General features: G+C 30.4%; 1 protein-coding gene across 1 annotated transcript in view; it reads left to right on the top strand.

The window, feature by feature from the left end:
• Positions 1–4,326: 4,326 nt before the first annotated feature.
• The window catches only part of LOC112210705 (probable cytochrome P450 6d5), a gene marked incomplete in the record, with an annotated part of 34,071 nt that continues 23,565 nt past the window's right edge, over positions 4,327–14,832 (top strand). The window contains 6 exon segments of the mRNA XM_024360714.2: positions 4,327–4,479; positions 10,305–10,523; positions 10,708–10,881; positions 11,847–12,005; positions 12,405–12,766; positions 13,391–13,609. Of these exon segments, the coding sequence (XP_024216482.2) occupies positions 10,306–10,523; positions 10,708–10,881; positions 11,847–12,005; positions 12,405–12,766; positions 13,391–13,609 (1,132 nt within the window).

The following is a 14,832-nucleotide window of genomic DNA, read 5'->3' as shown; positions in this document are numbered from 1 at the left end:
ACAAATCATTATTTGTTGTTGTTATTTGTTGCTGAATTTTAAAGACTTTAACTATCCTCTTCTCACCGAATCCCAAAGGTGGACCAGAACTGACGAAGAAAAATCGCAAATATTCGGACAACACCTTTCTAAAACCTTTATTCCGCATCCTGATATCCTTAACCCAATTCATTCTTGAATGTATTGAAGCAGAACTACCACTCCAAATGACCCTTCCATCTAAAGCATTTCATCCATCAGAAATATCCAGTTTCATTCAGAGATTACCTAACCGCAAAGCTCCATGATATGACCTAATAACATCCCATATCCTAAAACTTCTTCCTAGAAAAGCCATCCTATTTCTCACCTACATATATAACGCCGTTCTCCGTTCAACATATATTTCCCTGACCCATGGAAATTAACTATAGTCAAAATCATTCCCAAACCCCTTAAGCCAGCAGAATACTGGCTCCTCCTACCGTCCTATCTCTCTATGACCTATGATGGGAAAAACTCATTTTAAAACGCTTATACCGCATCCTTGATTCCAATCATATAATACCAGATCACCAATTTGGATTCCGAACCTCTCATTCCACTATCAAGCAATGTCATCGTGTGGTGGACGTTGTCTCGTCTTCTTTAGAGCGCGGGATGTACTGCGTGGGAGTCTTTTTCGATGTAGAACCGGCTTTTGATAGAGTCTGGCGCCAGGGCCTGCTTTACAAACTCCGTAAATTCCTACCTCCTACATACTTTCTCATTATTCGTTATTTTCTCACTGAAAGATTATTTAAAGTAAACCACAATGGTTCCTATTCATCCCTCTTCTTTCAGTCCGCAGGTGTTCCTCAGGGAGTATTCTCGGTCCCATCCTCTACAAAATTTATACAGCAGACATCCCAACCAATCGTAACACTATCCTCACCACGAATGCCGATGACACATGTGTGCTCGCTGTTAATAATAACCCTTTAATTGCATCCCAAACTCTTCAATCCCATATCACAGCCCTCGAAGAATGGTGTCGTAATTGGAGGATTAAAATAAATTCCAACAAATCCCATCAAATTACCTTTACCCTAAACGTAAACCTACTGACTGCCCTACAGTATACTTCAATAACCCCTGTTGAACAGATCCGCTACCTTGGACTACCTGGACAAACGACTAACCTGGAATCCTCACACAACACTGAAAAGACAGGAAACTGCACGTCGATTTCGACTATTACAGCACTTACTAGAAAAACGGTCCAAACTTCCAATTCATTACAAAAGACTAATTTACATGAGAATTATAAGGCCTATCTGGACATACGGCGTTGAGCTTTGGGGGTCTACTAAACCTTCGAATTCCTCTCGTATCCAATCCTTACAATCCAAAATCCTTCGTAAAATCCTAAATGCTCCCTACTTTGTCACAAATAAAATCATCCACAAAGACCTTAAATGTTCCATTTATAACAGATCTAGCCCGAACCAGATATCAATCCTTCCATTACAATCTCCCTAACCACTCAAACCCATTAGTTTCTTATCTTGCTTCCTCTTTTATTCCGGACAATCCTCCGAGGCGTTTGAAAAGAAGATGGCCTCGAGACCTTATATTGTAAAAATTTTTTAGAGTGCTACCAATGGGTAGTTTTTCTACTTGCTTGTACCATACCATTATGATTTCCTCAAATTTACTTGATGTATTTATGTACAGTTGTAAATATCAATAAATAAATAAAAAAATAAAATAAAAAAATATCGGTACCATTACTTTGCATGAAGGACCAGATGGTTCAGTACTTTGGTAAGAAAGTATTGTTTTTTTAACAACAAAAGATGTGATTTATAACGATCACGGTCAAACGCCAAATTCCTCTCCCCTTTCCCCCAACTTTTTAGAAGCTGTGTGTGCCTCAGTAGGGAAGAATTCTTAACCCACAAGGTTGGTTCATGTCTATAGTAATAGAATAAATATTTATGTGCAACAGCCGGATTTGGACCCCGGTCCTAGTTAGTAGCACTGCAACTACCACGCTCCTTTGGGGTATAAACTGAATTTATTTTTTTGCAGCTGTACCGTTAATAACTCAAAACAGCTTAATTTTTTACACTGCAGTTAAAAGGCGATATGTATTTCGTACCGAGCAAATTGTTACTTAAATTTTTCGAAAATTTCAATGTCAAAAACTTCTTAGGATTAAAATAAAAAATAAAACTACTATTTTCAAAATTCAATCAAGACAATTTAACTAAAGATTGTTTGTTTGGTACATCGGGTGAAATAATGCACAAACTGACTTCTTTCTGTACTATTTAAGTATCAGATCGAGAAACAAATTCCCAAATAGTCAAGGTCTATGTCGGATTTAAGTAATCCGATTTTTGTCGTTGCTTTTCGAATTTATATAAAGTCGGGGTTGAGGGTCTCATTTTCTGATGCCCCCCTTTCCGCGGACACCGGAAGGCCTCGAAGACGCTGCGACTGCAATGCCGCCCCAGCCTAAGCATCATGCAAGCTAGGACCTGGCCTACCCCTACCATCACGGTCCAGGACACGCTGGCCAGCCACGGAGGTATAAAGACGTCTTTTCAGACATGAGGCGATCACATGGTTTTCACCATATTAGCCCACAGCACAACCTGGACGAAAAAGCGGCTAGAAGACGTTACTGCGGCGGCGAAAACGTCATTCACCAGATAAGCCGTAATATTATATAAGTCATGAGACCCCATTGCTCTGTTCTGATACTATTATACATAATAATTCTGAACTAACTCATATTAATCATTATTGCCCCTCCAGGGAACTAACTAATTGAATAAAGGAAAAATGTACATGCATGTTTTTATGAGCATAAAGTGTCTCACAATTTCCACCCCCCCTTTTCCACACATTTTAATTATAATCATAAAATTACACTCGGGACACCTGCAGTATAGCACGAGCAGATCCCGATGTAAACAGTCTATAATAAAAAATTATAACAGGAAAGAAAACACTTTTCAACATCGACAAATCAACTGTCAATCTAGCTGGCGAGTGATTTACAATGAATTCACCACTTAAATAAGTTTAAAAACCGACTGTAGAATAATAAAGTAGAAAGTTAACAAAAATGGGTTCCAAATATATATAAAGGAGGAACAAAAATATAGATAATAATTTCAGGAATAGCAAATCCATTTAAAAAATCTTTGCTTCGCCCACGCCAGCTGACTCAGCTCTAACCCAACCATAGAAACTTCCCGTCACTATGGCAATAAACAACCTCTTACAAGATTAGCTATTTTCTTCGTATTTACCGTGAAAGTAATAGACTTTTACTCTGTAAAAGTCATACTATTTGGGAGTATATCTTGAAAGGATTGATGTCTGATTCTGGCCAAATCGACAACATTTGGTCCCTGTGGTACATTTATTTGTGGCAAAGTGAAGAGCGTTAAGTATTTTGGATTGTAAGTATTGGATTCGAGAGGAAATCGATGGTTTTAATGAAGCCCAAAGCTCAACTCCTAAGACCAAATAAGCCTTATGATGGTCATGTTTTTGTCTTTTATTTTCGGATCCCTCTAAAACAGAAAACAAAATATGAATTAGTAAATTGCATTATGTATGTGTTACATAAATCAAATTAGATACTACCTTTTTCTACCGTTGGTACTTGAAGGTATATAGTGAAATACTTAGCTGAGGTTGGATGAGTCCATTCTGTGAGACTTTTACTAAAGTATTTGGAGGTGACGCGCCTCCGCGTAATTTTGAGCCAAGAAGAACAAATTAGAAGAATTAGTAATTAAAGACGAAAGATAATTAGTAAATAATAATAGTTAGAAGTCGAAAAATAGTAGGGGAGGGAGAGGGAGTGCAAGAGAAGAAAGGAGTTAAGGTAGGGTGAGGTTTTTGGGGCCCTTCCACTTCGCAGGAAGGGGGATGGGTGATTGAACGGAATAGTGGATTGAGAGAAGCAGGGAGACTGTCAAAGAACTTGATGTGTTGTACTGTTTTTAATTGTAGTTCGTTATGGATGTGTGTCTCTAGTGATGCTCCTCTGCAAATCTTCTGTAGTATGTTGTTCTGGTATTGTTGTAGTGATTTTTGGGCTGCTGGGTATAGGAAATATAGTAGAGGTGCTCCGTGTAGTAATGGTCATGTAAATGTGTCTCTTATAATTAATTGGAAGTTTAGACTCAGTCTTGTAAGTGTTAGGAAACGTATTTTTATAAATTTTACTAGACAATGAAGATATTTGATAAACTAGATATTCTATCCCTTCCAAATATCGGCGTCCACTTGAATGAGTAGCCAACCGCTGAAATGATAAGATATTGCATCAGAAGTAGTCCCTAATAGCTATACCCCCTCTCGGAGTCGTCCGCTCCCATTTCCTATTGAAGGTCAGAACTGTTCAGATCTTCTGGGGAATCGGATCTATAACAGGTTCCAGCTGATATCAATACTGCTAACAGTTATCCCTGTGAGTCGATAAGGAACTGATAGGTAAGACGACTTTAAATCTTAATCAATAACAATTGAAAAGTTTCATCTTTATTAAATTCCTTCAGGAGAGAAATGTTTTTGCATTACAATAGCATTGAAGATTTTATTTACAAGATGTTTTGTTTTAATTTTGAGATCCTGATGAATTAACTGTATGCTACATAAGTTACATACTACTACTGTAGTGCGCTCTAGCGCCATTGTGGATTGGCCGAAAATTAAAAATTTAAGTTAATATAAGAATTTTTTTTTTTTTAAATTTTGACTAATTTAATTTTATATTGAAAACACAATTTAGTTATAAATAAAAAAATAAATATTTGTTTTGAAACTAGCTGGTGACCTGGTAAACCTTAAATTCGGATTCAGCATTCCTAAAAAAACAAAAAACAAAAATACTTCTGTGTTCAAATAAATATATTTCCAGTTTTGGCGCATGTGAGCCTGAAAATGTGATCCATTGTTATCAACTCAGATTAAGTCATAAAGATTTTTTTTTTAGCTGAAAACAAGTTTTGCTGAATTTCACAGTTAAGAGAGAGTCCTTCGATTATTAAAGGGAAGAAACTCCAACTGGTTCAAACAACGTTCCCTGGTTTAGATTGATAATTCAATTTTCTATCAAGTATCGGTTAAAGAAAAAAACATATTACAAAAGAAATATTCAGGTTATATCCATTAAGCTATCTTACACCAATTACTTTGAAGAAGAAATCGGTTCAATGTTTAGTATAGAAATAAATTGTAGAGATTATTAAATTAGACATTTTTATATTGAAGGGAAAACACTTTTACTAAGGTTACTAGGGTTAAAAATGTGTATTTTTATGTACATTTTTGTTATACTGTCTTATCGTGTTGAAGAAAATTATTAAAAAATAATAACATCCCAATTTCAAAATTTCTAATCTGTTTACTATAAAAAATTCTTTAATTTTTAAAAAATGAACAACATTCATGTTTATTAATACTTGATATAATTAACTACTCGAAATACTTGTCCATTTTTGGGTATCAGTACAGTGAAGATATTTCATTGAGTGTTTAGAACTCATAACTCTTTGGTAAATAAACATCTGATATTAGGATGTTGGAATTTTTTTTACTATATTCACCATTGGACCAAAACAATCTATATGTGTAACTTGTAATATTTTTTTTTTATATTTTCCTGTGAATTTAAAATAATTAATCTTAGTGCAGAATGGAAGACATTGGAAGAATAATGGTGCATTGCACTGTATCCGTTTTAAAACCCACTAGAACTCGGTTTAGGAGGTTTCTTATACATATAAACACACATACATATATGCATCCCCCCCCCGCTTCATTTTTGCACCTCCAGTGGTGTGAGTTTAACTGATAATTAAGTGCTGTTTAACTTATAAACTGAAGTGAAGTTGCCGATTGGAGCAAATGAATTACTAACTAAGTAAACATTTACTTAATATATTGATTATAAGTTAATTGTATAGCCTATCTTGGTAATATTATGTTGCTTATAAGAATCTAATGTATTAGGGTGAAAACTTGCAAATATGTTTACATATACTGCGAGTTTTCTGTTGCTACAAGACAGACAAGATTTATCTAATGCTACATTAAGTCCTTGCAAGGGCATGTTCGTACTTATTAATTTTAAAAAACAAATTGTAACCAGAGGTCTCAAAAAAAAAAGTTATACCTGAGGATTAATTACTGAAAATAAAGATTATAGTTTAAGGAAACGAATTTCTTGAATCCCTGAAATCTCTTCGTCAATACCCCAATGGTTTTTAGAAGTAATATTTTTAACTGAGTTTATAAATTTCTTATATCTTTGGGAAGATAACAGAGAAGGGAATAGTCTGGCCATGGTAGTAATTATAAGAAACAATTAAACAGAAATTGACTAGGTATTTAAATAAACCATGAATTTATCATGCGTTTTTCCTTTAAGGAAGTTTTTATAATTTCTTGTTTTGGGTGTGTAATTATTATTTTCTTTTTCAATGGTTTACTTTCTCTTTAGAGTTCGAAATATTTTTTAATATGTTTGCAGTTTCAAGTTTATAATCGTAATATTCAATTTTTATAAGAAGCATGTATTGCTTTATTTCGATAATAAAAGTTTAATCCTTTTTTTTACTTTAATGAAGTTCTCCACTCGTAAATTAATTCGTTTTGTGGTTATAACAAAACCAGTGTTGAAGTTAATTAAACTCTCAAGGATGAATAAATGAGATATATATCTTTAAAAATAGTTTTATGTTAAGGATAGAATAGAATATAAAATTAATTTTATTCTAGGACAGGGTTCCTGCAGAATAACATACACGATCAATTATAAGAAAAGGATCTAAACAGAAATTAAAAATAATAATAATTTAATTTATACCTAGCCTGCAATATAGATAAATATATAATCTATAAACAAAATAAAATAAATCCTTATTCTCAATTAAATCTAAAAGAAGTAAAAAGAAAAAAGCAAAATAAAAATAATTAAATATAATAATCAGTTCCTCTGTGAAAATTTTATTCACTTCTAGTGATATAATCCAATGTCTAATTTACAAATAAATATAAAATTGGTTTACGAGGAAAAAAATATTCTTAACGTAAATTAAAAATAAGAGGAATAAATTAAAATAAATGTATTTATTTACATATTAATTGCATTTAATTTTACACTAAAATTTAAAGGATAAATCATTCTGTTATATTCATTATGTTAATAAAATATATTATTCAAAATATTCTAGCACATGCGGTTGTCGGAAATTAGTACATATTCTTTTGTAAATATAAACTGCGTGCAGAAAAAGTATGGGAGAACTAAAAATTAGTATTAGTATTTTTAAATTTATTTTTATGTACTGTATATTTACATAACTTTAATAAAATATTATACGAACTATTATTAAGTATATCATTTTTATTCCTCAGTCAAATCAAACCACTATATTTGACGTAAAAAAAATTTAGAATATCCAGATATCTTTTAAAAATAAGTTCCTGACAATAGTTCTAAGTAGAATTTAAAATAAACATTGATATACATAAAATTTAATGAAACTAGTAAAACTAGTAAAAAAAAAAAAAATCAATAGGCAAAAAACTTATCGCCAAGGTTCAAAATTAAAGGTATTTTTATATTTTTAAAGGTATGATTTACGAGTATTTATGAAAATAGTTGTTCGAAAAGCAAGGAAACGTAATTTAAATACTCAAATCTGTAATAATTGTAAGAACTAACTCTAAATTTAAATATATAAAACAAAAACCTTGAATTATATATCAAACACTTGTAATCAATACAACACTGGAATAAACATGAAGAAATGGCGTAGTTTTGTACGCGGTGTGACTAACAACTTTTGATGAAATGACCTTCATCGTATTTTTTTGTTCAATTTAATTTTAACTACTCTATCTTATCAGATAATTGTTGATTTTGGCTGGGCCATTCTTCAGTTTTTTGTATTAATACAAATAATTTTAAATTTTTTTACTTAAAATTTATAGTTTAGATTATAGTAAAGACCAAAATGAAATATAAATTGACACACTAAGTATCCAAGAATTTATCTCATATTCAAAGCACACACTCCACACTGATTGTGATTCGGTGTGCTGACGAACTTGTTGCCACACAAGTGCATTTCTACCTTGATTCCACGGTCTAGCCAATTGTGGACCTGAATGACATCGAAATTGAAGAATAGCATAAATACCCTAGTTTTCGTTAAAGGGTTGGTCTCTTTTCTATTTGTTATTGGACTATTAACTCTTATGGTTTACTGTCAATATAAGTACGTACAGTTAAAGTAGGGTGAAGTCTAAATGAAAACGAGCCTTAATTAAAATAGATATATATTTTAGTGTCGTTCATGGTGAAATTAAGTCAATATATAAATGGTTCAATGAAAAAAGTGAAGTTTTGGTTGGAAAATAGCTGTTTATAGAATAAATATAGAAAAATAGACCATAGGGAGACATATATGGTCTCTATAGATATACATCAAATACTTATTGCGACTAAAAACCGGATTTATATGCAGCAAAAAAGGTTGAAATATGTCATGTAATATACAAAAAAAAATTCAAATATGCAGAAAAGTTCAGACTAATATGAATAATAAATACCCAAAACATGAATAAAATCAACTAAAGGTTGTTATTATTGTAAAAAATTGCTATGTTTAACGATCATAATAATTTATAATATTCAGTTCCACATGTTATTTAGGATGCGTATTTTAAATTTTCTATCTCGCAGGACAGTGGCTTTATCAAAGTCTTATAAATTTTACTAATTAAAAGAGAACTGAAAAGAGGCCTCAAGTACTTAAAAAAAAATTTTCTAATGCCTCTAAAACACAAAATAGACATGAATTAGTAAATGCATTATGTAAAGGAGAAACATAATCTAAACAGAGAACTACTTTCTTCTACCGTGAGTACTTGAAGGTCTTTGTGAAGTACTTACCTTTGTATTGAGATGCTCGTTCTGTTGAAACTATAGTATCTGGGGATAAGGGGCGTGCGCGAGGTACATGCACTTAAAGCGGTATCGATGACTGTACAAAAATAAAATATATTTTACGCATTTTCTGGGAAGTTTTGTAAGCTTTAATTTTTTTATGTTCGAAAAACAACTAATTGTCGAGTTAATAACTGAAGAAATAAAAACATTTACAAAAATTTGTTTTGTTTTTCCTATTTTCGTAGTGAAATCCGCCAGCTTGCAAAGTGGAAAACCTACAATTCCGATCCAGCACCCTAAAACATGTAAAATCAAAAATTCTAATATTTTCTCTTGAAAACGCTCTATTTTAATCTTCCATGTCTGGACTGTTTTATTGCGCTCTCTAGTTGCGTCACCAATTATCCGAAAATAAAATGTAACAGCGTAAACATTATGTAGGAAATTTTGTCTGCCTTAAACTTATCTCCAAACAATCCTTAGTTTTATAGTTATTAGCAAAACATTGAAAAAACTTATAATTAATAATAGGGATTTATAAATATGTTCATATATAATAAAGTATAACTTTATTTAGTAAGGTTATTTAGTCTTGCTTATATTTATATTATATTCAGAAAAACAAATTATGTACTTGTAACAAAAATAACCACATTTGTCTCATACCCTCCTAAAAAACTTCCACCCTAGAATTTCTTTTGTACTCTTGATTCTCCTATTAGCATCTATATAAAAAAAATATTTTTATGAAAATTCATAGATTTTTAATCCAATTAAAAAATTTTAATTAATTTAAAATAGATCAATTTCTCGTTTTGGATGTGTTTTTAGGAGCTACATCATTAGCTGTATTTAGCAGTTAAGGATATGTATAAATGGATGTAACTTTATACCTCACTAACTTCTACATATAATCAGTGAATTAAATTTTCTATTTTTTTTTATAGGATGATTGGAATAGCATTCCTAGTTTTAGGCATATCAATCTTGCTTTTCCTCTTTTAATATTGCCCTATATAATTAAATGGATTTACGATAAGAGTAAATATTGGGAAAAGCAAGGAGTAAAGTGTCTACCGGCACTTCCTGTTTTTGGAAATTGCTTACCTATGGTTTTAAAATAAATTAAAATAAATCTATATAAACAAAATATTTTTATGAAAATTCATAGATTTTCAATCTATTTAAAAAAATTCAATTAATTTTTAAAAAAATTTAAAATAGATCAATTTCTCGTTTTGGATGTGTTCTTAGGAGCTACATCATTAGCAGTTAAGGATATGTATAAATGGATGTAACTTTAATCTCACTAACTCCTACATATAACCAGTGAATTAAATTTTCTATTTTTTTATAGGATGATTGGAATAGCGTTCCTGGTTTTAGGCATATCAATATTGGCCTATATAATTAAATGGATTTACGATAGGAGTAAATATTGGGAAAAGCAAGGAGTAAAGTGTCTGCCGGCACTTCCTGTTTTTGGAAATTGCTTACCTATGGTTTTAAATAAGAGAAATGTTGGTGAGATTATGGAAGATATCTACAATGCATATCCAGATGAACCAGCCATTGGGTAAGTAAAACAGTTCATGCTTATTTTGTATTAATTAAATGGATTGTTTCATGGCTAGTTTTCTTGAACCGTAATAAGAATATTTACTTTTTAAATTTATGTTACATGGTATAAAATCATTATGCAACTATTTTTATTTTAAAATTCATAAATGAATTTAATGTTTTAAATGTTAAAATTAAAGATATTATGAATTTCTGACACCACGACTTCTTATTCGAGATAACGATGTGGTTCAAAAAGTATTGATCAAAGATTTTGGACATTTTGTTGATCATGGATTTGAAGTAGATGAAAAAAAGAATCCTTTAGACAACCAACTTTTTGTGATGACTGGAAACAAGTGGAGAGCATTCAGGTAATTTTTAAGTTTTTCAATTATAACTATAGAAAAAAGTAATATTAATTAAATAAATAGAGAGAGATAGAAAATATTAATTATTACATTTTAAAATTAATTATTTGTCATACTGCTCATTTGAACTCTTTTTTACTGAATGAATGATCAGTGAAAAAATAAACAACACAAAGTAAGTCAAATTTATATTGTTCTTTGAGATTAGATATTTATATTTTCAATTATATCAATTCTTTCAATAAATGGATAATTGAACCTATAAAGAGATTGAGATGGCCTAAAATTTTGCTGTTTACTTCTAATATATATTTAATTCAATAAGCAATTAATAAAAATTCTGAGAAAAAAGTAATTGTTAATTGATTGGAAACCAGAACAACGAATAAATAATATCACCTTTTTCCCACTTATTGTATGATTTGACTTCCTTACTGGAATCAAGATAATCTGTGTGCTATTACTAATATTAATAATAGTATGGTATTACTAAGAGCATCGGATTAAATAGTTTTAATAAAACCTCTTTTCTTCCTGTATTTAAGCAATAAAACAATGACATTTATACCTATCAGAATTTGAGGCAGTCAGTGTAGTTGTTTGGATAAATTGTGGGAATTGTAATATAAAGATTAGATTAGGGGTTCGAAACCCCGTTCCTACTTTCCTCCTGATTACCAAGAACCCCCTCAATTTGTAGAAGTGCAAAAGTTGAAGACTCATAAAAAGTAGAAATAGTAAGTATAAATTAAAGTTTTAAAGAATTTTAAGAATCAGTTAGGAATTTAGTTATATTTAACTTCAATATTTTAGATCTGAGAGCAGTGTTAAACAGGAGAAATATTTCTGGTTTGAGTGTAAAACATTGATAAAAAAATAATGTTTTATAACAGTAATCATGGTTTATTCAGGAATTGGTTAAATCTAAACTAATTAATTTACAATTTAAATTTATTTTTCTCACACAGGACAAAGATGGCTCCTTTATTCACATCTGGTAAACTAAAGACTATGTACGATGTTATGAATGAAGTTGGGGATGGTTTATTAGAGTACTTAGATAAAAATAAGGCAAATGACATTGATGTTCGTGAAGCAATGGGGTTATTTTCTATGGATATTATTGGGTAAGTATCAAAGTAGGAAAACATTTCATTAATTCAGTATATGAAAAATTCATTGAGTTTTGTTACATTTTTGGAAAGAATTTAGAAATAATTGTTAAACAAAATTAGGCCCACTGAAAATGCATACCATCTCCTTCCATAGGTAATAAGAGGAAACCAAAATAGTTATCTTATAAAATTTCTCTTAGTTGGATTTAAACTTAAATTCTAAAGTTTTAGAAAATTATTGATTAAAGTTGGACAAATTATATTAAAATTTTCATAATAGAGAAAACATAGTGGTTCTAAAAATTACTGTTTTTTAATAAACTCAAAATCGGTGTGTAGATGAGAGAAATATATTATTCTCTCATAGATATAATAAATATAAATACAAAACTCTCTCATTTTTTGTTTCAGGTCAGCAGCTTTTGGGATAAATCCAGGAGTACTCAAAAATCCAGAATCAGAATTTAGAGCGAAAGGAAAACAAATTAATGACCCTAATTGGAGAAATCTAGTTAGGATTTGGTTTTTCTTTGCTTTTCCTCAAGTTGCTAAATTTTTTGGTTTTTCATTCCAGCCAAGATCTGTTACAAATTATTTTTGCAATATTATTAGAAATGCTATTGACTATAGGAAAAAAAATGACATTCAAAGAAATGATTTTATTCAAATGATGATGCAACTTAAGGAAAAAGGAAATATTGAACTAAAAACATTAGATTCTACTGATGACTACTTGAAAAATGAGTTGAATGATAGCAGTGCAGAAATATTTGGTTTGTTTCTTTACATTAATTACATGCAATTAATTGGTATTTGTAAATTTTGAGTCAGGTTTTTTGTTTCCATTTATTATATAAAATTCGCGATTTATTTATTTTAGTTTTTTCTTCTCCATCTATATCTTAATGAAGATTAACAATAAGATTGGTTTATCTTTTAAGATTTTTTTCTTTGTTTATTGCTATTTTCTTCTGACTGGGGATAAGATCTTTTAGTTTTGTAGATATATATTTTCTTAATTTTTTATAATAATAGAAGTAATTGTTTATATTTAATATATTAATACATTCTGTTAGCAATCAGGAAGCTTATTTTCTTTTGGTTTTTTGGAGGGTTTTCAATACACAGCTTCTCTATATATTATTAAAAAATCAAACCAGTGATTGTTTTTTTTTAATCTTATTTTTTGTGGAGAAGGGGTAGTCAATTTTTTTTAATAATGAAAAGCTCCTCTCTCCAACAATTGTCAAGTATGCAAATATTAGAACGATTTTTGATTAGTGGTTTAAAAAAATCATGCAAATATATAATATAAAATTAAATAAAGATCCGGGCCTTGGTCATAACTGACGAAAACACCAACTGGTCATTTGAATTATTTTACTTCTTTTTTTTAGAAATAACAGATGACATATTAATGGCTCAGGCCCAATCATTTTTAATTGCTGGATTTGAAGCAACTGCTCTTTTGCTGGTGTATGCAATGCTGGAAATTTGCCAAAAACCTGAAATTCAGGATGATTTGAGAAAAGAAGTAATGGAACAAGTTAAACTAAACGGAGGTCTCACATACGACGCATTGAGAAATATGAAGCATTTAGAGCAAACTGTCAAAGGTAAATAAATAGAAATGAACAAAATTTATTATATCTGGTTCTATATTCATGCCAATGAGTTTTCGAAATTGAATATAACTTATAGCAACATTTTTTATTTTATTGCATTAATATTTTTACAATAATATTAACTATTTTTATTGTAGAATGTAAACTACACAGCATGAAATCAGGGGGTGTGCCTTGGCTTCCTTCACAATGTTGCTCCATTCTTTTATATTTCATCCATTGAAGCTTAATACTCTTAGATCCTCCTCATCTGATCAATCCAACATCTTTCTCTCTCGTCCAAATAAGAGCCATTACATGAGCTTGCTGGACATTCTGCAATCAGGCATTTTTATTACATGGACAAGCCATTCTATTTTGGGTGTTGAATTGGACCACATGGATATCCTTGTATAAAAAATGTAGTTCCTCAAAGTCTCCATATGTTACCCATATAATAAAAAATTGGCCCATAAATTCTTCTCAAAATCTTTTGCTTGAATATTTTGAGATTGTTTGTCAATACAGCAGTGAGAGTTCATACTTTAAGTTAGGATTAGTATATTTAACGTTTATTATTGGTATATCCTGACAAAATCATGCTTACAAATAATTTAGTCTTTAAAAATTCTCTAATTATTTGATATTTAAAAATTATTTAATATATAAAAATGGTTAAATTATTAATTAGTTTAAATAATTTGGCAGTTTTAAATAAAGTGGCTGACATGATTCGCCTATAAAATTCATTTATTAGCTTGTTCTAATCATTCAGTCCTAACTTAGCTTTTTTCTTGTTAAAAAGAATATCCATCGATACTGGTACATTAGGTATCGATGGATTATTCAGTGCTCTACAAGACTATTTTGGTAATGAAATATTTCTCTAAATCAAGCAGATATCACCCCCATAACCACATAAAAATTACACAAATACAAGATAATTCCTGAGCTATTTACGAGTGACTTTTCAATTATGCATCGTAAGGCCAGATTGAAGAGGACACATGGCATCCCCTTACCTTATATCTGTCAAGATAGCAAATTCTGAGCTCTGATTATCATTACAAAAAGAAATAGTAATGGTAAACTATTTCTTAGTGTCATATTAATTATTCTTATTAATTTACGGGGGATTTAAAATACAAACAGAGCTTGGACTAATTTTGTTCTGTTGAAATTAGTTCAAGCTCTACTAGTATTTTAAATCCAATTAGTCCAAATTATTTAAACTA

This window comes from Halyomorpha halys, unplaced genomic scaffold (genome assembly GCF_000696795.3).
Source record: "Halyomorpha halys isolate HHAL.00 unplaced genomic scaffold, Hhal_1.1 Scaffold1276.1, whole genome shotgun sequence".
NCBI lineage: Eukaryota > Metazoa > Arthropoda > Insecta > Hemiptera > Pentatomidae > Halyomorpha > Halyomorpha halys.
This window is presented reverse-complemented; position numbering and strand designations above follow the sequence as displayed.